Genomic DNA, 22,350 nt, shown 5'->3' on the forward strand with positions numbered 1-22,350 from the left:
TCTCCTTCCTACTACTGAATGGAACTGCCTGATCTAGCTTGTTGACTTCCATTTCCAGCCCTGAGAACAGCCTGTGATACATCATTTGGTAGATTATTTCTAAATGAGTGAATCCTGACCTTGTCCAAGTTGTAATATGTGCCAGTCACTCCATCCAAGAAGAGAAATTGTCCTTGGTAGGTAACTCTGGGCAATGTGAATCCTAATGTGTTTTACAAACTCAGAAAGATGTTTCCAATGGAAAGAATTTGAAAGCTTGTCATATATTATTTTGCTAATCCTTACCAGCAGGACACTCAAGACGCCAAAGTACATTAGTCTGATATCACACTAAAACAGAGACCTAAGAAGGTAATGTGACTTGGCCATCTCCAATCAGTGAAATTGTGAATGAAATAAGAGGGAAAAGCAAATTATTAGTCTCATAGCCAGGAACAAAGCTAAAGAAGATGCTGTTTCTTGGTGTTAGAGCCTCAAAGAATTACAACACGGCAGGAAACTGCAGAGCGAACCTCCAGGTGCTTATAAAATGTTATCTGACTGGGCAAGTTCTGCTCCCCCCACCAGTTATGGCAACAACAATAACAACAACAACAAATATATGCACACACAACATAAAACTTACCATCTGTTAGCCACTTCTAAGTGTTACAGTTCAATAGTGTTAAGTCTATTCACTTTGTTGTGCAATGGATCTCCAGAACTTTTTTATCTTGCATAACTGGAACTCTGTTAATACCCAAGGTCTCTCCAGTTCCTTTCTCCAACACAGGCCTCTGCAACCACTCTTTGATTCTATAAATTTGACTATTTTAGATATAACATATGCAAATGGAATCATAGTATTTGTCTTTTTGTGACTGGCTTATTTCACTTAGCATAATGTTCTCAAGATCCATCCACGGCGCAGGTTCACTTAACATCAGGTTCTACATATATCATTGAAAGCAAAAATGCTCCCAATTAGAGTGAACCTAATATGATCTCATTGGAAAAAAACACAAACCTCAAATAGAAGGGATTAAAAGAGAACCTAGAAAGCAATACAAAGTTTACAATGGGTTAGCACAAAGAAAAATTAGCCGAGTTACTTGAGCACAGGTGAAAACATCAATGAGTTCATTTTGCATTATTAATGGATTAAGCAGGAAAAATATGGCACTGGAAGCCAGATGTCCTGAGCTCCAGTTCTGACTTTCCAATTAGTCAGAAGAGTGAGAGCTAGCAAACTACCAAGTGTCTCTGAACCTTGAGTCCCCATCTTTCTTAAAAGATTGTTGATACAAATATGATAAAATATATACTATGTCTTTGCAATCTCAAAAGTGCTTTAGAGGTGAAAGATACAATTATTTTTAAAGTAATGTTTAAATCTCATTGTTTAATACATTTGTTTTGTAAGATGAAAATGTTCTGTGGATGAATGGCAGTGATGGTTGCACAACAGTGTGAATGTTCTTAGTGCCACAGACCCACACATTTACAAATAGTTAAAATGGCAAATCTTGTGTTATGTGCATTTTACCATAATTTTTAAAGTAGAAACCTTTGAATTTATGTATCTGTAAAACACTATTTACATCTTGAAAAATGATTGGTCAATTAGATTATATATTTTGGAAGTAAAAAATCACATTACTGTCCTATATAAATTCATAGTCATGTGTGTTTAGATTTTGAATTGCCATTTTTACACCCTCCTCTATGCAAAATTCTGTCAGCACCGCAAATGCACACATAATTATTTAGTCTAATTTTACTGATCTTGGTATTATCATACACATTTTGTGAAAGCTTCAAATGCATTAAAATGGAATCACTCTCCTTTTGAGAAAGCAGTTATTCATATCACCATCTAAGTAGGAGGAAAACAAACACAAAGAGGTTGAGTGACTTGCTCCACCCAGAAGTCCAGACTGCCAGCAGTCACCAAAAAAAGTAATGCCCATTTTATCAGGTGCATGGGATGGTGGGGGAAGGATGGAAAGTTGATTTTATATGTTTGATTTCCAATGCTTAATCGGGTTGACGTGGTAATATTTGATACCTATAAAATGTGTGATTTAAGATCCTAAAACACACACACATACACACTATAGTATTCTAATATTTACATGAACATTCATTGAATTATTGAGACCAAAGTAGGTGAGCCATGTTTAAGTTACTGTCTCCATAAGTCACACACTTTTTATTGATTGATTTAGAGAGAGAGGCATGTGCATGCACACACATGAGTTGTAGGGGGAGGGGCAAAAAGAGAGGAAGAGAGAGAATCCCAAGCAGGCTCCATGCCCAACACAGAGCCCCAAGCTGGGCTTGATCTCACAACCCTGAGATCCTGACCTGAGCTGAGATCATGACCTGAGCTGAAATCAAGAGTCAGATGCTTAACCCACTGAGCCACCCAGGCGCCTCCACACACCTTTATTTTTTAGGAACTTCTTGCAAAATATTTGTTCATACATTTCTAGCTCTCAAGTCCGGCAGGTTTTTTTTATTGCCAATCTTTCATTTTATCAACATTGAATAAGCAAATACCATTGCCAAATACTATAGTGTGCCCCCATTAAATTGTTTAAATGGCCCTTAGATGAATTGTCCACTAACATAATGAAATGAAGAATAAGCTGGCTTTAGGGAGGAAAACATTCTTCAAAAATTTTGAAGTCAGGGTTGTTGCTTTCTCCTGTAAGAACTTTGCTCGAAGTCAGGCCCTAAGGGTCATTCTGGCATCCTGACTTCAGGAAAGGCCCAGGAGATCCCAGTCTGTATATGGGTAATGGAATGATCACAGCCTGAAGTCTGCACATCTTCTATCACAGGAGGTCAGTCTCAATAATTACATTGACACAGGAGAAAAATAAGTTCCATCTACTGATATGCCAAAATATTGTTCTTAATCTAATAGCCTTGGAAATAATATTCAGGTCCTAAATTAAAATGGGCTTTGTTCTTGCTGTATTCAATTTTCAGTTCATATCCTGCCTGCTAAAAGAGATTGCTAAATCCTTCTAGGCAATTAAACAATACGTAAAACTATAAAAAATGAAGGCAAAAGACCAAAAATTATGCTACAGATGGAGGACAGATAAGGTAGAAATAGTGCTTATGAGAAGGTTTGATTTATTCTGACTGTGAAGAATTCATTAGGTAACTTTATATAACTCACAACCCCTGCATTGAGATCTTACTAGCAGTCAGACACTATGCTAATGTTTCACATCAATTACTCCACTTAATTTGCCCAACAGCCACATGAAGATGGGCCCTACTCCTATCTCTATTTTCGTATAAGAAACCAGTGTTCAAAAAGACTAAGTAACATACTCCAAACCACACAACATCTTAGAACCAGGCAACGCTTTAGGGGTCATCTGGCCAAACTCTGTGTCAATGCAGATGTTTGAAGATGACACGTCTAGCCTCTCTTTACATACTTACACTGGAGAGGGAAAATTCACTACTTAAAAGTCACATTGATAAAGGCTTCCCCCCTTTCCTTTCAGCTTGCCAAAACCTTCATACGTCTAAATTCTGTTTTATGGTTGCTTTAATTTAGGACTTCAGAGACCTCTCCTTCATGTGTTTGAAGGGTTTGGCTTCCAGAAAGTCAGAGTCAATGGCTTGGTAAAGCGCTCCCCACAATCCCCACTCCTTTGCTACCCCGAAACACTGCAGCTTTCCAAAAATCTCTGTGAAAGTTTGAAGCCCAGAACAGAGTACCGTGCTGCAGATGGCTGAGTTCAGTCAGAGCCAGCCGGGCTATCACATCCCTAGTTCTGTAAACTCTAGCTAGCCACGCAGCCCAAGCACGTATAGATATTTTGGGTGCCATGTCACACTATTAATTTATAGTTAGCTTCCAGCGGTGATCTTCCTAGGTCTTTTATTCACAAAGCATAGGTTTCTGTTGACCAACTGTTACATATTTTATATTTTAATTTTTTTTTAGTTTGATTCTTTTTAAAACTCATCAGAATAACTTCAATTAATCTTCAAGTTTATAAGTCATTTTAAAATTTAGGCTCTGTTACCTAATGTACCAACTTGTAACACCTAGGAGTTTTCTCATAAATCAGTGAGAGAGTGCACAGTCAGGCACAAGGCAGTCTAAACTGGGTAGGGAGAATGATAGAGAACGCTTTCTATCCTACGGTATGGGTATGAAAAAGTGAATAGGTAGCACCATGTATGTCAGGCTCTGTCAGGCACTTTATGTGTATCCTCATTTAACCCTTGCAACAACCCAAGAAATACTATTTCTATAAAGTACTCAACCTATGGTACTTTTTAGTGTAGGAAACGGAAGCATGGAGAGATTAAGTAATTTCCCCAAATTCACGGAGCTAATAAATGGCAAAGCCAGGGTGCAAACTAGAACCTGAATTTTTAAACTATGTATCTTGTGCCTGAATCAGGGAATGGTTATTTCTTGTAATCATTTGTTAATTTTACATGATCTGTCCCAAGCAATGTTCTAGGCTCTCTTGTACTACATTTAGCTCCTAAGCATGGTGAGGAGAGATCTTGGTATTGTCTTGTTTGTTTCAGTCTCTGCCTTTTCTGGACTTCAGCCATGCTGACACATTTCTGCAATTAAATGCCAGCTCTGACATCTTTTGTACGTGGCATTTAAAATCTGTTATATTGGTTCCTATTTGGATCCTCGTTTTTTGCCTGTGGCTATCTTGAATACTTTTTTTTTTCTTCAAGGATGGTTTATGCTCTTTATATTCTGAATACTTCCAATAGAAATTTTAAAAGAAATTTCTTATGGAGGCTAATAAAGAATACACTCAAAGTAATTGTGGAATCTAGTATTATTACTATAGTTTGGTTAAATAAGTCACTATACAGATCATATTTAAGTGACCAACTTACAGACGATTAGGATGATTAGAATACAAAACTCCGAAACTTGAGCAGTATTAAAGACAGCACAGTTGTTTTTTTCCTAAAGTCACAGTCCAATCTGATATTTCTTCGAAGTCTTTATTATAACCAATCAACTTAGTATATAAAAATAGAAGAAAACTGGTTGAACATGTAGTGCCGCAATGGCTAGAAACTGCTATATAAAACAAATTCCTATTTCACTTTGTTCAACTGTCATGTGTCCTATTCACAAAAACATTGGATTGGGCCCAGTATAATCTTAACTAGTGTTCATGGAGATCATTCCTTTGCTGAAATTAACCTGTTTTTGGTCAGGACTTTATAAAGAATTCAAATAATGGATCTGCCTTGAATACTTTTGTTGGGTTGCCTTGTTCTCAAATCAACTGAACAGAGGTCTTCATGCAAAATCAGACTCCCTCTATACTGTCATGTATTAGTCAACAGATATTTATTGCACACTGACTGTAGCCCAGACACATTCTGGGTACCTGGAAAGACTGACAAGGTCCTGTTCTTGAGGAGCTTGTATTATATGCAGTTGACATATAATAAATATATAACTAAAGGAGTTAATTGTTACCACTTAAGCACTATGAAGACAATAGATCAAGCAATTGTTGGAAAAATTATGAGGATAGAGGTAAACTGCATTGGCTAGCATGGTCAGGGGATGTCTCCTGAGGAGAAGACATCATTAGAAGAGGAAGAAGGCAGACTGATGATAATCTGGAAGACAGTTCAAATCTCTAAAACAAGAAGAAATCCGGAGGACATGAGGGCCAAAAAGAAACAAAAATAAAGGCTAGGATCAGTGAGTAAGAAAAAGGTGGAATGATTTGAGGTCAGAGAGATAGACAGGGACCAGTAATTTGAGTAAGTACATGCAGAGGATTTTTAGCAGGTAAATAATATACCAGATTTATACTTTTGAAGGCTACTCTGTGTAGAGGGACAAATCCCTGGGGGCAGGGATATGGGTTAGCAGCCTTTGGAGTAATTCCCCCGGGAGGGGACAGTAATTAGATTAGGATTGTAATAGTGCAAACAGTGAGAAATGAGAAGATTTGACATACATTTGGAGAAAGATCCACCAGGATTTACTGTTGGGTGGTTTTAGGGTTTGAGGAGGGAAGAATGAAGAACCATTCCAAGGTTTGAGAAACTGATGGACAGTGATGCAAAATACTTAGATGAGGAAAACTTCATTAGAAACAAACTTGGCAATGGATGGTAAACTCAAGAGTTCTTTTTAGGTCATGTTAAATTTGAGATTTCAAATGCAAATGATGGGAAGGCAGTGCGATATCTGAGGATGGAGATCAGCAGAGATGTCTGGCTAATAACATAAACTTAGGAGTCATCCTCACATAGATATTATCTCAAGCCATTGGTTTATATATTGTCACCTTAGGGAAAAGAATAGTTATAGAAAAAAAGAAAAAGAGATCAAGGCCTAAGGTACTAGGTACTCCAACATTTCCTTAGATGTAAAGAAAAGGATGCATAGCTAGCAAAGATGACCTAAAGGAAATAGCCAGTAAAGTTGAAAAAATAAGATAGTAATAGTGACATCGGCAAGATGGCAGAATTGGAAACCCCAAACCCTTCTTCCCTCCTTGGAGACACTAATTCAGCAATACATGAGTTAATTCCCTTTGTAAGAAATCCAGACACCAGTTCAGAGGTTCCTACACCCCACACAAGTGCAATACCAGCCATTGAAGCTTGTAGGAAAATTTGTGGCACACTCTTGCCTTAGTCCCTCCCCCAACACAGTGCCACATGATTGAGAGTAAACTCCCAGCTTCTCTTTGAAGAGGGGAAGATAAGATTGGACAGTATTTCCAATGTTCTGACTTTGGGGGGAGGGGCTGCCCCAACAATTGCCTTCTGCCTCAACTGTCTCAGAGCCCTAATGGAAATCCAGCACATTTGAAATGCTTGGGAGCCACTGAGAACAAGAAAGCTGGGTGGCTTGTTGCTGCTCCAGAGGACTGGCAATACCACAGACAGAGGCCAATACAGCTTGGCAGCCTTCCCCTCTGAGGGTAAAGAAGAGTAGAGCATGTGTCCAGTGTTCTGGCTTTTCAAGGTACTGCCCAAGGAACTGACTGCTGCCTTGCTTGCCTCTTGATGGGACCTGGCACATTCTAGATGCCTGAGAACTGCTGAGAACAAAACAAGGGCTGGGTGGCATGATAACAGACAGGAGAGGAAGTGAGAGATTATGAGATGCTGGCAGAGTGGAGGGGAGGGACCAACAAATCCCTCTAATGAAGTATCTACTACAAAGATAAGCCGAGAGAAGATAGTTCCACAAAAGAAAGGTTTAAGAGGCCTCCAGAATCTCTAGCTAGGTTAATTGTACTTTTGATAATGGGCATTCTAATAGGTATATAGGTGATATCTCATTGTGGTTTTGATTTGCATTTCCCTGATGATTAGTGAATTTGCACGTTTTCATGTACCTGTTGGCCATTTGTATGTTTACTTTGGAAAATGTCTATGCAGGTCTGCTGTCCAGTTTTTAATCAGATTGTTTTTTTGCTATTGAGTTGTGAGGAGTTCCTTATATTTTGGAAATTAACCCCTTATCAGAGATACAGTTTGCAAATATTTTCTCCCATTTTGTTGATTATTTCTTCTGCTGTGCAGAAGCTTTTTAGTTTGATGTAGTCCTATTTTTACTCATTTTTTCTTTTATTTCTTATACTTGTGGTGTCATATTCAAAAAAGTCATTGCCAAAACTACTGTCAAGAAACTTTTTCCATATGTTTTCTTCTAGGAGTGTTACCGTCAGTCTTTAATCCACTTTGAGCTAGTTTTTGTGTATGATTAAGATACAGGCCCAATTTCATTCTTTTGCATGCAAATACCAGTTTTCCCAAAATCATTTATTGAAAAGACTATCCTTTCCATTAATCTGTCTTTTTCAATTTCTTTTATCAATATCATAGTTTTCGATGCATAAATCTTTCATCTGTTTGGTTTGATTTCTTCCTAAGTACTTTATTGGTGCTTTGTGCTATTATAAATGGGGTTGTTTTTATTATTTCATTCAAAAATTTTGTTGTCAGTGTATAGAAAGGCAACTGATTTATCCGTGTTGATTTTGTAAGTTGCAATTTTACTGAATTTGTTGATTAGTTCTAACAAGGTTTTAGTTGAGCCCTTAGGATTTTCTGTATATAAGAGCAGGTCATCTGCACACAATTTTTCTTCTTCCTTTCTGATTTGGATGCCTTTTATTTCTCTTTACGGCCTAATTGCTATGGGTAGCACTTCCATACTTGGTTCAATAGGAATGGTTAGTATTTGCACCCTTGTTTCCAATTTTAGAGGAAAAGCTTTCAGCTTTCACCACTGAGTATGAAGTTAGCTGTGGTTTTGTTATATATGATCTTTATTTTATGTTGAATTATGTTCCTTGCATACCCAATTTGGTGAGAGAATTTATCATGAAATGGCATTGAGTTTGTCAAAGCTTTATCTGCATCTGTTGAGATGATCAGATGATGATGTTTATCCTTGATTCTATTAATGTGGTATATCATATTTGTTGATTTGTATATGTTAAACCATCTTTGCATCCCAGGAATACAATCTATTTGATAATAATGCATGATCTTTTTAACGTGCTGTTGAAAAAAAGAGACTCACTTTAGATTTAAGGACACAGATAGGCTGAAAATGAAAGGATCAAAAAAGATATTCCATATAAATGGTAACCAAAAGGGAGCAGAGGTAGCCACACTTGCAATAGTGAAAACAGACTTTAAGTCAAAAACTTTCACAAGAGACAAAGATATTATACAACCACAAAGGGTCAATTCACAAGGAAAATATACAAATTATAAACATACATGTACTTAACACATACCTAATATATGAAACAAACATTGACAAAACTGAGAGGAGAAATAAATAGGAAATTTCAATATGCCACTTTGGAGAATGGATAGAACATCCAGACAGAAGATCAGTAAGGAAATAGAGAATACACATTCTTATTAAGCACACATGGAACACTCTCCAGGAGAGATTACATGTTAGGCCACAAAACAGATCAAGGAATTTAAAAGATTAGGATCACATCAAGTGTTTTTTCTGTCCACAATGGAACAAAACTAGAAATCAGTAGAATGAAACTGAAAAATTCTCAAATACATGGAAACAATATACTCTTTAATAACCAATAAGAAATTTGGTTAATTTGGGTCAAATAAGAAATTAAAAGGGAAATTAGAAAATATCTCAGGACAAAGGAAAATGAAGACACCACACCAAAACACATGGGATACATCAAAAGCATTATTAAGAGGGAAATTTATAGCAATAAATTCCTTCATTAATAAAGGAAGTCTTAAGGTGCCTGGGTGGCTCAGTTGGTTAAGTGTCTGACTCTTGATTTCAGCTCAGGTCATGATCTTAGGGTTGTGAGATCAAGCCCCACATGGGGCTCATGTGCTGGGTGTGGAGCCTACTTAGATTCTCTCTCTCCCTCTGTCCCTCCCCCACACACACATGTGCTCTCTCACTCTCTCTCTCTCTCAAATAAATTAAATGTAAAAAAAAAAAAAAAAAGGAAGTCTCGAACAACCTAATTCTAGACCCTCAAGAAACTAAAGAAAAGAACAAATTAAGCCCAAAGTTAGGAGAAAGGAAATAACAAGGATTAGAGAATAAATCAATGAAATTGAGAATAGAAAAATAGAAAACAAAACTAAAGACTGGTTTCTTGAAAATGTAAACAAAACTGACAAGCCTTTAGCAAGACCAAATAATAAAAAAGAGAAGGCTTAAACAAATGAAATCAGAAATGAAAAAGGAGACATTACAATTGAGGCCATAGAAATAAAAAGGACTTAAAAAGACTAGTATGAACAATATATACCAAACTGTATAACCTAGAATAAATGGATAAATTCCTAGAAACACACATGAATAGAAAATCTGAACAAATTATATCTAATAGGAGATTAAATTGGTAGTCAAAAACCTCTGAACAAAGAAAAGCCAGAGATCAGATTGCTTCACTGCTGAATTCTACAAAACATTTAAAGAATTAACACCAACCTTTCTTAAACTCTTCCAAAAAATCAGAGGAACTAACACTTTCAAACTCATTTTGTGAGCCCAGATTTACTCTGATGTCAAAGCCAGACAAAAATACTACAAGATAATAAAACTACAGGCCAATATCCCTGATGAGTTAAAGAATTCCTCAATAAAATAGTAGCAAACCAGATTCAACGGCACATTAAAAGGATCACACACCACAACCAAGTCAGATTTAACCCAAGAGTGCAAGGATAGTTCAATATTAAAAAAAAAAAATCAATGTGATACATCACATTAACAGAATAAAAGATAAAAAGTACATGATCATTTCAACAGAGGCAGAAAAAGCACTTGACGAAAACTCAAAACCCTTTCATGTTAAGAATACTCAGCAGACTGGGAATAGAAGGAAATGACTTTAACATTAAAAAGGTCATATATGAAATGTCCATGATAATATCATACTCAAAGCTAAAAGTTCTTAGGAACAAAGCAAGTATGCCCACTCTTACCGTTTCTATTCAACATAGTACTGGAGCTAGACACAGCAATTAAGCAAGAAAAATAAGACATTCAAATAGGAAAGAAAGAACTAAAATGATTTCAGCTTGCAGATAATATGATCTAATATGTAGAAAACCCTAAAGATTACACACACACACACACACACACACACACACACACTGTTTGAATAAATGCAGTAAGTAAAGTTGCAGGATACAAAAGTCAATACACAAAAATCAGTCTCATTTCTGTATCTAAAAATAAACTATCCAAAAAGGAAATTAACAATCCCATATAACAGCATTTAAAGAAATAAAACATTTAGTAATAAACTTAACCAAGGAGGTAAAATATTTGTACTCAGAAAACTGTGAAACATTTGTGAAACAGACTGAAGATTCACATATATGTAAAGATATCCCCTGTTCATGGATGGAAGACAATATTATAACGTCCCAACTATCCAAATTGATCCACAGATTCAAAGTGATCTCCATCAAAATCCCAATGATTTTTTTAATAGAAATAGAAAAAACAACTCTAAAATTCACATGAAACCACACACACACAAAAACCCAAATAGCAAAAATAATCTTGAGAAAAAAGGACAAAGCTGGAGGACTCACTTCATGTTTTAAGACATATTACAAAGCTATAGTAAGCAAAACAGTATGGTACTAGCATAAGGACAGACACATAGATCACCAGAACAAAATGGAGAGCCCAGAAATAAACCTACACATTTACAGTCACCTGACCTTTGACAAAGTTGCCAAAAATATAAAATGATGAAAGGATAGGCTTTTCAATAACTGTGTTGGGAAAACTGGATATCTACATTCAAAAGAATGAAACTGGACCCTTAACACCATACACAAAAATTAATTCAAAGGAATTAAAGATTTAAACATAAGACCTGAAACAGTAAAGCTCTTAGATTTCTGGACATTGGTCTTGGCAATAATTTCTGGTATAGGAGAACAAGAGCACAGACAACAGAAGGAAAATAGAAAAGTGGGACCACAAGCTAAAAAACTTCCACACAGAAAGAAAGCAATCAAGCAATCAATAGAGTAGAAAGGAAACCTATGAAATGGGAGAAAATATTTTCAAACCATATATTTGTAAGGGATTAATTTCCAACAAATATAATTAACTCCTACAACCAAATAGCAAAATACCAAATAACTCAATTTAAAAATGGCAGAAGTCTTGAATAGACATTTCTCAAAAAAAAGGCATACAAATAGCCAACAGGTATATGAAAAGATGTTCAACATCAATAATCATCAAGGAAATTGAAAATCACAACTGCAGTGAGATACTACCTCATACCTATTAGAATGGTCATCATCAAAGACAATAACAAAAAACAAGTGTTGGTGAAGATGTGGAAAAACTGGAACCCTTGTTTACTACTGATGGGATTGTAAAATGATACAGGTGCTGAGGAAAATAATATGGCAGTTCCTCAAAAAAATAAAAACAGAACTACTATATGACCTTACAATTCCATATTTGGGTATTTACCCAAAAAAACAAACAAACAAAAAAACAAAAAACAAAAAAACAAAACCCAAAACTGAAATTAGGATATCAAAGAGCTATTAGCACTCCTATGTCCATTGTACCATTATTCACAACTGTCAAGATACAGAAACAACTTAAATGTCCACCAATAGATGAACAGATACATATAATGTGGAATATACATAATGGAATATTATTCAGCCATGAAGAAGGAAATACTGTCATATGCTACAACATGAATGAACCTTGAGGACATTATGGGAAGTGAATAAGCCAGTTACAGAAGGACAAATATTACACTCAGTAGTATCTAAAGAAGTTAAACTCATGAAAGCAAAAAGTTGAATAGTGGTTGCCAGAGGCTGGTGGGAGGAGGAAACAAAGAGCTGTTATTTGATGGATATAAAGCTTCAGTCATGCAAGATGACAACATTCTAGAGATATGCTATACAACCCTATACTAATAACTAATAACACTGTATACTTAAAAACAGGGTAAATCTCACGGTAGGTTTTTTAGCACAATATTTTAAAGGGTCATAAAAAGGTCAAAGGAAGAACATGTTTAAAAACAGAAATGTAGGGGCGCCTGGGTGGCACAGCGGTTAGGCGTCTGCCTTCAGCTCAGGGTGTGATCCTGGCAATCTGGGTTCAAGCCCCACATCAGGCTCTTCCGCTGTGAGCCTGCTTCTTCCTCTCCCACTCCCCCTGCTTGTGTTCCCTCTCTCACTGGCTGTCTCTATCTCTGTCAAATAAATAAAATCTTTAAAAAAAAAAACAAAACAGAAATGTAGTCAAACACATCAAATGATGCTGAAAGATCAAATAAGATGATAAAGAATTAACCATTAGCTTAAGCAAAATACAGATCACTAGCACCTTGATAAAAACGATTTTAGTGCAGTGGTAGGGAAATAATGAGATTAGCATGGGCTAGCCAGAGAAAAGGAAACAGAGGGGATGTTTTTACAAATATCAGAGAGATCTAGTACAGTGGAGAGAAAGGCTGATACGGCCTTTTTTTTTTTTTTTCTTAAACAGGGGCAATAATATGTTTGTGTACTGACTAAAGTGATCCAGCAGAAGTAAAGAAAAATAATGACACGAGAGAGAGGCGATGAATTTGGGAGTAAACTCTGAGGAGATTTGAGTGGATGGGAGCCAGACCCCAACTGGCGAAGGTGGAGCGGATCTGGGAATTTCTCTTACATAAAGAAAATGCAGAACATGCAGAAATAGATGCAGGTAAGTTATTGGGTTAATGGTGGGAAACCGAGGAAGTTCTTCTCTGTATGTATTTTTCTATGTAAATTATAAGGTTAGATCGTAAGTTTGGGGGGGGGAGTGTTGATTTGAGGAGCAAGAAGAGCTATGAAATTGTCATCTCAGAGACCAGGAAAATGAATTTACTGGGGATGTGCAATAAGATATATGGTCAGAAATTTCTAGTGAGTTGAGGCATCCAGGCTGTGTAATTTTCCCCCAGTAAGGTTTAGCCACTGAAGTTTTCTGATATTAGAATAGGTGTAAAAAAAAAAAAGAGAGAGAGACTAATGGAGTTCAAGTTTTTCCAGGTAAGCAGAACAAAAAAAGAGGGAGATAAGAGAATTAAGGATATTTTCAAGACTGGGACTCTAATGCCAGACCCAAGGAATTTGAGCAGATATAAAGAGAAATAAGGACATGAGGGGGTGATAAGGACTAAACCAAACTTAATTCTGTAGCCTTCCCTTCTAGCAACTTTCAAGTCAGTATTTTTACATCCCCTTGACCACCTTTCACCACCCTCTCCCCTGGAGAGAAGCCCGGGGCAGGACATGGCAGGAGTGTGTTTAGAGCTAGCTCTGCTAAAGACAGCCCTGGTCTTACTTCTCTTTCTCCTCCCCCCTGCACAGGGGAATGTGGACTGACACATGCATTGAGATAGGTTCCCATTTGCCCGTTAGGATGCCTCTGAGTGGATCTTCCTCTTCACCACCCCACAAGCCGAGCGGACTTCCAGGAAAGCCTAGCAGGCAACTAAAATTGCCATTCATCCTAGCCCACTTTTCTTCATGAAGTAAATTCTCCAAGTGAATCAAGAAGCACAACCGTCATTTATAACGTTGACTAAGCATAAACATGGCTGCTTCCTAAAAATGAATTCACAGGAAGAATTCTATGGGAAACGTTGTATTAGCTGGCATTTAAGATACAGTGGTAAGAGAGCTGTCCATTTCCAGGGTCTGTGATGAAATACAGGGACATAACAAGAGCACAGCTAACGAATCTATGTGCCACCTGTTTCAGTACCTGGTCTCCGGAGGTGACGAATCCTGGCTGCTTCTCAAGAATGTCTAACCATCTCCTTCTGCCCCGCTTCCTGACCCATCTTCCTCTCTTAAGAGAGCATAATGAAAGCATATGGCTCTGGCCAAAGCTTCTGGCAACAAAATTCCATCTGAAACATGGTAAATTTCTCTCTCACTCTCCCCTGCCTTTGGAATATATGATTTAGATACTTTTCTGGCCTCCAATCTTCTAAGACGAATCCTAACCTAAGAGAATATATAAGCTTCTTGAGGGTAACAAATGCTTGTGTCTAGAAGTTCCTTGAGTACCCACTAAGGTGACATGCTCTCTGGTTTCCCAAAACGAATGCTTTTATGTAAGAGGCAGCATCATCCGTAGTTATAGGCAAAAATTTCTAGATTAGCAGAGCTAACCCCTTTGATCAACAATAGTTAAAATCTGTGCATATATATGCATGTATGCATGAGATTTAACCTTTTCTTTAAGGCTCAGAGCACATCTATTACTCTACTATTCTGCTTTCAAACAATGGAGGTGTTAGCAATTACTTTAGGTATGTCCATTTATTTGGCTCTATTTAGGTTGTCCCAGGCTGCTCACCAGGAACAATACGGACCCCAGCTGCATTCCTACTCTGGACCTGTCTGGAGGTAGGATTAATTAGGTAGCACCCACCAGAGGTCTATTTATTGGGCAGGGGGAAAACAAGTTCCTTGGAAAAGTAAAGTCAATACACACTATATGTACACACACATGTGCACATAGAGAGTGGGCTAAAATTGAGAATAATTCAGAGTACAGAACAAAGTCTATTCTACATAATATCCTCCATCCAGCCCTCACAAACTCATACCTGAGTCCTAGGGTAAGGGTGCAACAACAAAAGAATCAATATAAATTTAAAAAGCTCTTTTGTGGACATTCATCCTACACAAAAAGATTCAAGGGTTCTGTCAGTGCTGGCAATCATAGTTCTAGCAGCGATGGCAGACAGGGTCAGCAGAGGTGGGTATCTGCAGCTTCCACAATGTGGAACCCAGCCCTGGGAGCCTTTGACCACGGTGGAATCCAGGACTCTTGTTACACACTGACATCTCAATGTTGGGTCTCTGCAGATATAGCACAGGCCCTGGTGGGACTGCCAGTAGCAGTGGTATTTTAGGTATAAAAATTATGGAAACACAGTTCCTCTAGATGTCCCATCAGCAAAAGTGACAACTCCTCAAAGCTTCCTCAAAACAGGAAGCAAGAAAAATGGCAGATACCAGGTATGTGGTAGCCCTCCCCAAATCGGCTTATAATGCATACTTAAGAATTTGTCCAAAGATTTCTAGAACTACTTGGAAGTCCATTAAAGAAGTGCTTGGGAAGGGTAAAAATGGACAATTTAACATGATTTTGATTTTACTCTGGGGTGGCAGAGTTTAGGAAAACCTACCTTCTGTGTCCCTGTGTCTTCATTTCTTACCCTTCCCTCACGAATATTCCCTATATTACTGCTGATGTACGGCACTCAACCGTCTCATTCCTCTTGTTTGTAATTCACGCTTTCCATTTTGATTGGGTGGGGTTGGAATTAAGCATAAGAAACTCTAAGATATGAGACATTTTTGTAAGGGTAAAGTGTGTAAGCCTCAACATATAAACATTGTGTTATCCATTTTAGCAAATTGAGGGTTTTTTTTTTTTAAGTTAACTGTTTTGGAACACTGATTATGCTTAATAACTAAAATTCAACTAAGTGAGCTAAAAACCACATTTATGTTTCCATTCCATGTCAACCATGCTTCAAATAAATGAGGCATGGTTTGCAAATACAAACAAGATTGGTCATTTCCTTTTTAATTAAAAAAAAATCAATTTACTGTTTACCTTTGTTTTTGATGGCTTTCTGATGCTGATTTTGCCTTCATGATACCACTTTTACTCAAGAGCAATATTGAAAAGTTTAGCTTATAGATAAATTGAATGACTCTGTAACCTATAAATACAACAATAGTAGCTGGGCCTTTAACACAACAAAGAATGAGACCAAATGGACAAAGAAGCAACACAGGGATGTTTCCTAAATTGCCATTAGCGACCACTAGCATCACCAAATAGGCTGATTTTAAGTGCTGTTGATGGCTGATAGCAGTACTTTAAGGAAATGAGGGGAAAGGTTTTACATTTATCACAGCGGCCTAATTTGAACACTTAGGTAGCAATTAAGTCACATTTATGTTCAAGGTGCATGATGAACTATAATATGAGTTATTCAGTATGTTCCCAACCTGGGCCATTAGCCTTGAGTCAAATACCCACATTCTGGCTCTAAGCCTGATTATAAATTTGAACACTCATAAATAGACTGCATGGTCCAAAAGAAAGAGCTTAGTCAAAGATGTATATTTAAATTTGGCTCTGCCACTTACATAAAGGATCCCCTTAGAGCTACCCTAAAGCAGTGTTTTTCCAACTTTAAATGTGTATATAAGTCACCTCGGGCTCTTGTTAAATGCTGATTATGATTAAATTGGTCTGAAGGGTGGAATCAGAGATACATTTCTACCTCTCCTGGTCCCTGGACCAACTTTGAGTAGCAAGGCCTTGGAGGTTTATTGACAGAACATGTAGAAAACATGTGTGTACATGAGAAAACATTTTGTAAGCTGTGAAATGGCATCAGTATCACTTTATATTAATAGGTGGTGATTCAGTTCAACTCCTCAAGAAAAAGTCCTAGAATAAATGATGTTCCAGATATTTAATTTTTCCTTCTTAGCAAAATCAAAAACAAAACTGTGACTTGGAAAGGCAACACAAAAAAGGTATTCATCCTAAGCAATTTTGTTACTTTTTGGTTGCTTTCAAAGATTAACTTCTGTATCACCATCCTGACTAAAATGGTGAAAAAAAAACCAAAAACCAAAACCCTGCTTTTTAAAAGAAATTTGTACAATTAGACCCAATGGTAGATTTGTCCTGTAGATGGTCTCATCCCAATCAAAATAGAAATAGTAAGTTAGAAGGAAAAGGAAGAAGACAGCTGGCTCCAGAAATACTGGCAAGAAAAAGAAAAGATTGTCGTGAGGAAAGAAATGAAAAACTAATAAAAGCAGACACAAGAACACAGAAATCAGAGCTGTATAAACATCTAGTTTCTTTAAGTAAAACTGCTCTTTTTCATTGCCGTTGGCATTTTCTTGAAAAAATGAACAAAATTGTCAGGTATAATTATTGATTTCCAAAGCATTTCTGTGTCCCTTATCTAAAGCACAATCAACAATTCCTGTTTAACTGTCGGTTCGAAAACTGACCCCTGTACACAGAGGACATGAAGAGACCAGAGAAAGAAGCAGGCCGCCCCAGACTGGTGGGTGGCAGGTTTAATAAGCAAGGAAACTTACATACGAGGCTTGTTCGGGGTGGCCACAGGAAGAGAAGATCTTCACACCCACCAACTGCAACCTTAAGACTTTATACAGAGGCCGTGCCTGGGTTCAGTCACGTGGACCGCCAGATGGTCTCAGTAACGACTTACTCTCATAAGGCAGCGTCCTTGAAAGGCCTCCAGCTGTGGGAACAGTGGGTGGAATGCAGGTTCCAAGGATAGGGGAGGGGGAGAGGGGCCTCTGATTGCTGGAGTCTGTCTTTAGGGTCAGCTGGAGGTCTTGGCCTCTCTATGAACTCCAAGGAAACATACACTCTCTCTGAGTTCCAATACCACAATATTTTGGCCAATCTTTCATTATTACATGGTCACTTTGCTGTATTATGCAAAGATTTTCATCACCTATCAGAAAATGTATGGCAGAACCCTCTCGTGGAATAAAAAAACCCTTCCTGATCTTTCCAGATTTTGCACAGAATGACTCCCTATCATAGACCCAGATCACCAACACCTTACCTAGATCAAGCAATAAGCTCGCTTCCTCCCATGATGGAACTCTTTGCCATGGTTCTGGAGGCGCCATGATTATAGGGTTAGAACTCTTCTGCGAAGATGCCAGAAATTCATCAGACTCGGTTTCCCCTGAATTTTACCATTTGTCTTCCTACTTCCATTTCTGTTTATTCTCTCACCTGCCTGTAGTGACAGGAAGTATCTCTCATAACCCAAAATGCCAGGATACTGTTTAAAAAACATGTATGAATGAAAATTTAGTTTGGTGGCATCAGAGACTGGAAGAAATGAAGAAGGAAAGGAAAATCTGAGTAACTGTCGATGTAGTCTGACAGCACCAAGCCTTTGTAAAATAAACTGGAAGTAAAACTACTAATACAGATTACTAACTTAATTCGTTAGGCCAGTCAATACCAAATCATGAGGCCATTTAAATGCAAAGCAGCCAGTAAGCGATTTGGTTCTGAAAGCATTCAAGATGCAGACACTTGAGAAATGTTTAGAGAAGACAGAATGGCACTCGGGGTGGGGAATATCACGCACCTGCAGATTGTTCTTTGCACTAGCCCTGGGTAATCTGGGTCAGCTGCCCCAAGGGGGTGGCCTCGTAATTAAGCAGCTTTTCACTCTTTGGTTGCTTCACCTAAGAAAACCTGAACTTTGAGGATGACCGAGCAGTCGTTCCCTTCTACAGAAACACTTGTATGGTGCATCAGGAGTGGTTTTAAATGGTGGAGATAATTACTTAATTCAAGCTGTAGCAACTGGCCAAGTAAACATGTAGCAGCCAGGAAGCTATTAGCATGATTTTAAGGCAATTATTCCATTAGTGTTTAATAGTCTCCAATTAGTCTTCTCTATCAAACTTTGAATGTCTTTTTTCCTCCAAAAATTCTCACAGTTGAGTAATGCAGAAAAGTACCAAACCCATGTTTACACCTAGATTTATATTTATGGATCTACCAAACCGACTTTACAAAATCATGGGGAAATTCAAGGGTGTGGATTTGGTGAGACATGTTTTATTTTGTTGTTGTTGTTGTTTTTCTTCTTCTCAGAAGTACTGGGGATAAGAATGGGAGGCTTTGCAGGGGATTCACTTTGAATATAATATTAAGAAGGGCTGGGAAAGCAGTGAAAATTCCCACTGCATCCAATGCCACAACCCCTCTCGGTATTATACTCAAAGTAGATGCCATGCAGAGCCTCCCAATCTTACCCCCAGTGCGTCTACTGGAAGACAAGCAGAATACCAAAGGCTCTGACCTCAGGTTTTCACTTTGTCCCATGGGGAGAAAAGGAAAATTGCCCTGTATCTTGCTAATGCCTAGTTCCTTGTCCCCTCACCCTGGTTAGTAGCTGTTGCTACTGAGCCATCCAGATACAAATCCCAATGCATTTCCCTCGAAAATTCCTAAGAGACTTTCCCTAAGGACCACTTTAGGGGTCAGATCACTGAACTGACGGTAAATCATATGCCTTCATTGAGCTACAATTTTTACACCTATGAAATGGAGTTAATAGTACCAGCACTGCCCCCTTGATGAGGTTTGGGGAAGGGTTCTGTGATCTGGTGTACATATTAGGACTTCGAAAAGTGAAAAATTACAGAAATGTAATATAGATTCTGACATAGCATCATACCATCCCTCAGAACTAGCAATGTGAACTTAGGCTTCTTAACTCCCTATGTATCTGGCGGGTCACCTATCAGAAGGCTGGCATCAGAGTCCTTGCTTTTATTACTTTCTATGTGTACGGAAATGCTCAGGTGAGATCTTATGAAAGCAACTGTCTAAAAACCAAATAAAAAGGAAGCAAAGAAGATAGGAACGCCTGTGGAAGTGAGAGTGAAATTTTGCCAACAAAGTTGTGTACTTTCTACTGTCTCCTTCAAAAGAGCAATCCCCAGGCTCACCCAGGTAGCAGGGTAAGTGCACAGTGGAGAAGTTGGTTTGTTCTTTTCCTTGGAGATACCTGGACTCTTGGGAAGCTACCTCTTGAAGAAGGGCAAAAGGAAACAAACCCTTCCTTCAGGGGTTGGCGCTCACAGTACAGCCAGTGTCTGTCATAGTAGCCAAACATCCACTTGACTAACGACCATTGATTTGAGTTACTGATCAATTCCAGAGCTGCTGATTAGAGCCTGTTGGGATTTTTCAAAGGAACCCTTATCTTCCTTTTTTTTTTTCTTTCTTCTGTATTATGTCTTCCTCCAGTGGCTGGGAGGGGGCGCTCGATGGGGTAAAGAGGAGACAGACCAGAAGGTTGAACTTGATAACCGAGCTGAGCTCGGGGCAGGGGGTGGACTACCTGTGGGTAAATTGCCCTCTAGCCGGCTCCTGGGAGAATCAGGCATCTGCACCCTCAGCGCAAGTGGAAAGTCAAATTGGTAACGAAGTATGGTTGTATCCCCAGCTGTCACTGTAGTACTCCGCCCTGAAACGTCCCTCTCTCCCGCACACCTGAGCTAGGGGCTATTGCACGCTCCCGCCCCAGAAACCTGCCTAGTCCTCTGATCTGAGCCGCGCGCGCCATGCTGAAGCCTCTGGATCCCTCGCGTCTCTTCCTAGCTTTGCCCGGACTTCCTTCCTTCTAGGCTGTCTGGACACTCGCATACTCCCCTTTCTCCTTTGGTTTGCCTGTGAAGCCCACCCCTCCGCCGCTGCTCAGGCAGGTTCCCCCGCTGGGGTTGGGTCCCGAGCAACAGACGCACGGTCCGCAAGGGTTTGCTTTCCTGACCCCGGCGCTGCACGTAGCCAACAGCACTAGAAACAGAATCCAGACGGTGACCACCCCGCCAAGCCCGCCGGGTCCACGCAGACCGGGAAGCGGCGCCCTCGACCCCTCGCTCCCTTCAGCTCCCGGTCAAGGGCAGAGATCACGCCGCCGCGGGTCCCAGAACTTTCCTCGCTCTTAGGGAAACGCTTTGTCTCTTTAAAGGAGACTGGGGACGAATATTAATGACTCGGGTAGGTTCTAACCGAGAGATCTACCAAATCCGCTCCATCCCTGACAGAGATGGAGTCGGAGGTCCACGAGCCGAAGCCGAGCCCTCAGGACACCAGCTCGCGCTCACCGCGCTCTGTCACCCCACAAACCCAGAAATCGGCCCTGCACCCCCAAGTCTGCGAGGAAAACCGCGGGAGGGGGCGCAAGGCGGATCCTAGAGCCGAGGCTTCCCCCTGCCCCAGCCCTCTCGCACAGCCTGCCTGCTTCCAAAGCCCAGGGCAACGGCAGTCACCTTGACTCGCCGCGCCACGGTCCCCAGAGGTTCTCAAAACGCCAGAGGCCCGAGGTTCCCCGGCACGCGCTCGCCTGGCCGGAGAGCCACCCCTGGGGACGAGTTTCCCTCCCTCGGGCAGCGTGGCAAGTTACCGCTTCGGGGCAGATAATGCAGGGCGGGGCAGGCGGAGCGCCCCGTCGGCAGCCTCCGCGCGCCTACCTGGGATGGCTAAATTGGTGAGGGGGATGCTGTGGATGCTCTCCGGAAGAGTTGCCATCCAGTCGGCGAATTTCAGCTCGTTCTTCCCCTGAGACGAGGCCATCGTGCCGGTCGGCGTGCCGCGCGCTGGTCCCCGCACTCCTCGGCAGGCTGGCAGGCTGCTGCCGCTAATCCAATGTTTGCTCCGGCCCCGCTAGAGTTTACACTCCGCTCTGCGCCACACCCACAGGATGGCGCAGACACATGCTAATTTTAATAATTATTCAAACACCCCATGCTCCCCTAGTGCCTCCGCCAGACTCCGCGGGAGCTTTTGTTCCTGACGTCCGCGCTCGGCTTTCTCCTCTCCCCTCCCTCTTCGCCTCCCCCCTCCCGTCTTATCCCTCCTATGCGTCTCTGCCTTTCCTCGCCATTCTGCAGCTTTCCTTGTCTTCTTTTTAACTTGGCTCACCCAGCTGCTTTGCCCATGGTTTTGCTCGGCCCTTTGATGTGACTTCCCGATCCTGTTTGTATAAAAGACAGTCTTGTGGTTGAACCTAAAATCCTAGTAGACTTGGGTTGCTATTCCCTTCCCGGGGAGCAGACTCTCTATACTGGCTTTCAGGACTTTCCATTCCTACCAAAGAAAGAGCTTTCCTTTTTGTAAGCTACAACAGGTTGTGCCTCTCCTCGGCCAGAGCCCACAGCCCTACTTACAACAAAATGGTGGTCTTTAACCACCACTTCGCC

The 22,350-nt window shown here is 39.8% G+C and overlaps 1 protein-coding gene across 1 annotated transcript in view; it reads right to left on the minus strand.

Moving 5' to 3' along the window:
• The window catches only part of PLCXD3 (phosphatidylinositol specific phospholipase C X domain containing 3), a 168,724-nt gene extending 146,812 nt beyond the window's left edge, over nucleotides 1–21,912 (minus strand). Inside the window, exon 1 of the mRNA XM_026506887.4 lies at nucleotides 21,622–21,912. Coding sequence (XP_026362672.1) covers nucleotides 21,622–21,724 — 103 coding nt within the window. The 5' untranslated portion in view covers nucleotides 21,725–21,912. The remainder of the gene's footprint in view (nucleotides 1–21,621) is intronic.
• Between the last annotated feature and the right edge of the window lie 438 nt (nucleotides 21,913–22,350).

This window comes from Ursus arctos, unplaced genomic scaffold, assembly GCF_023065955.2.
Source record: "Ursus arctos isolate Adak ecotype North America unplaced genomic scaffold, UrsArc2.0 scaffold_15, whole genome shotgun sequence".
Lineage (NCBI taxonomy): Eukaryota > Metazoa > Chordata > Mammalia > Carnivora > Ursidae > Ursus > Ursus arctos.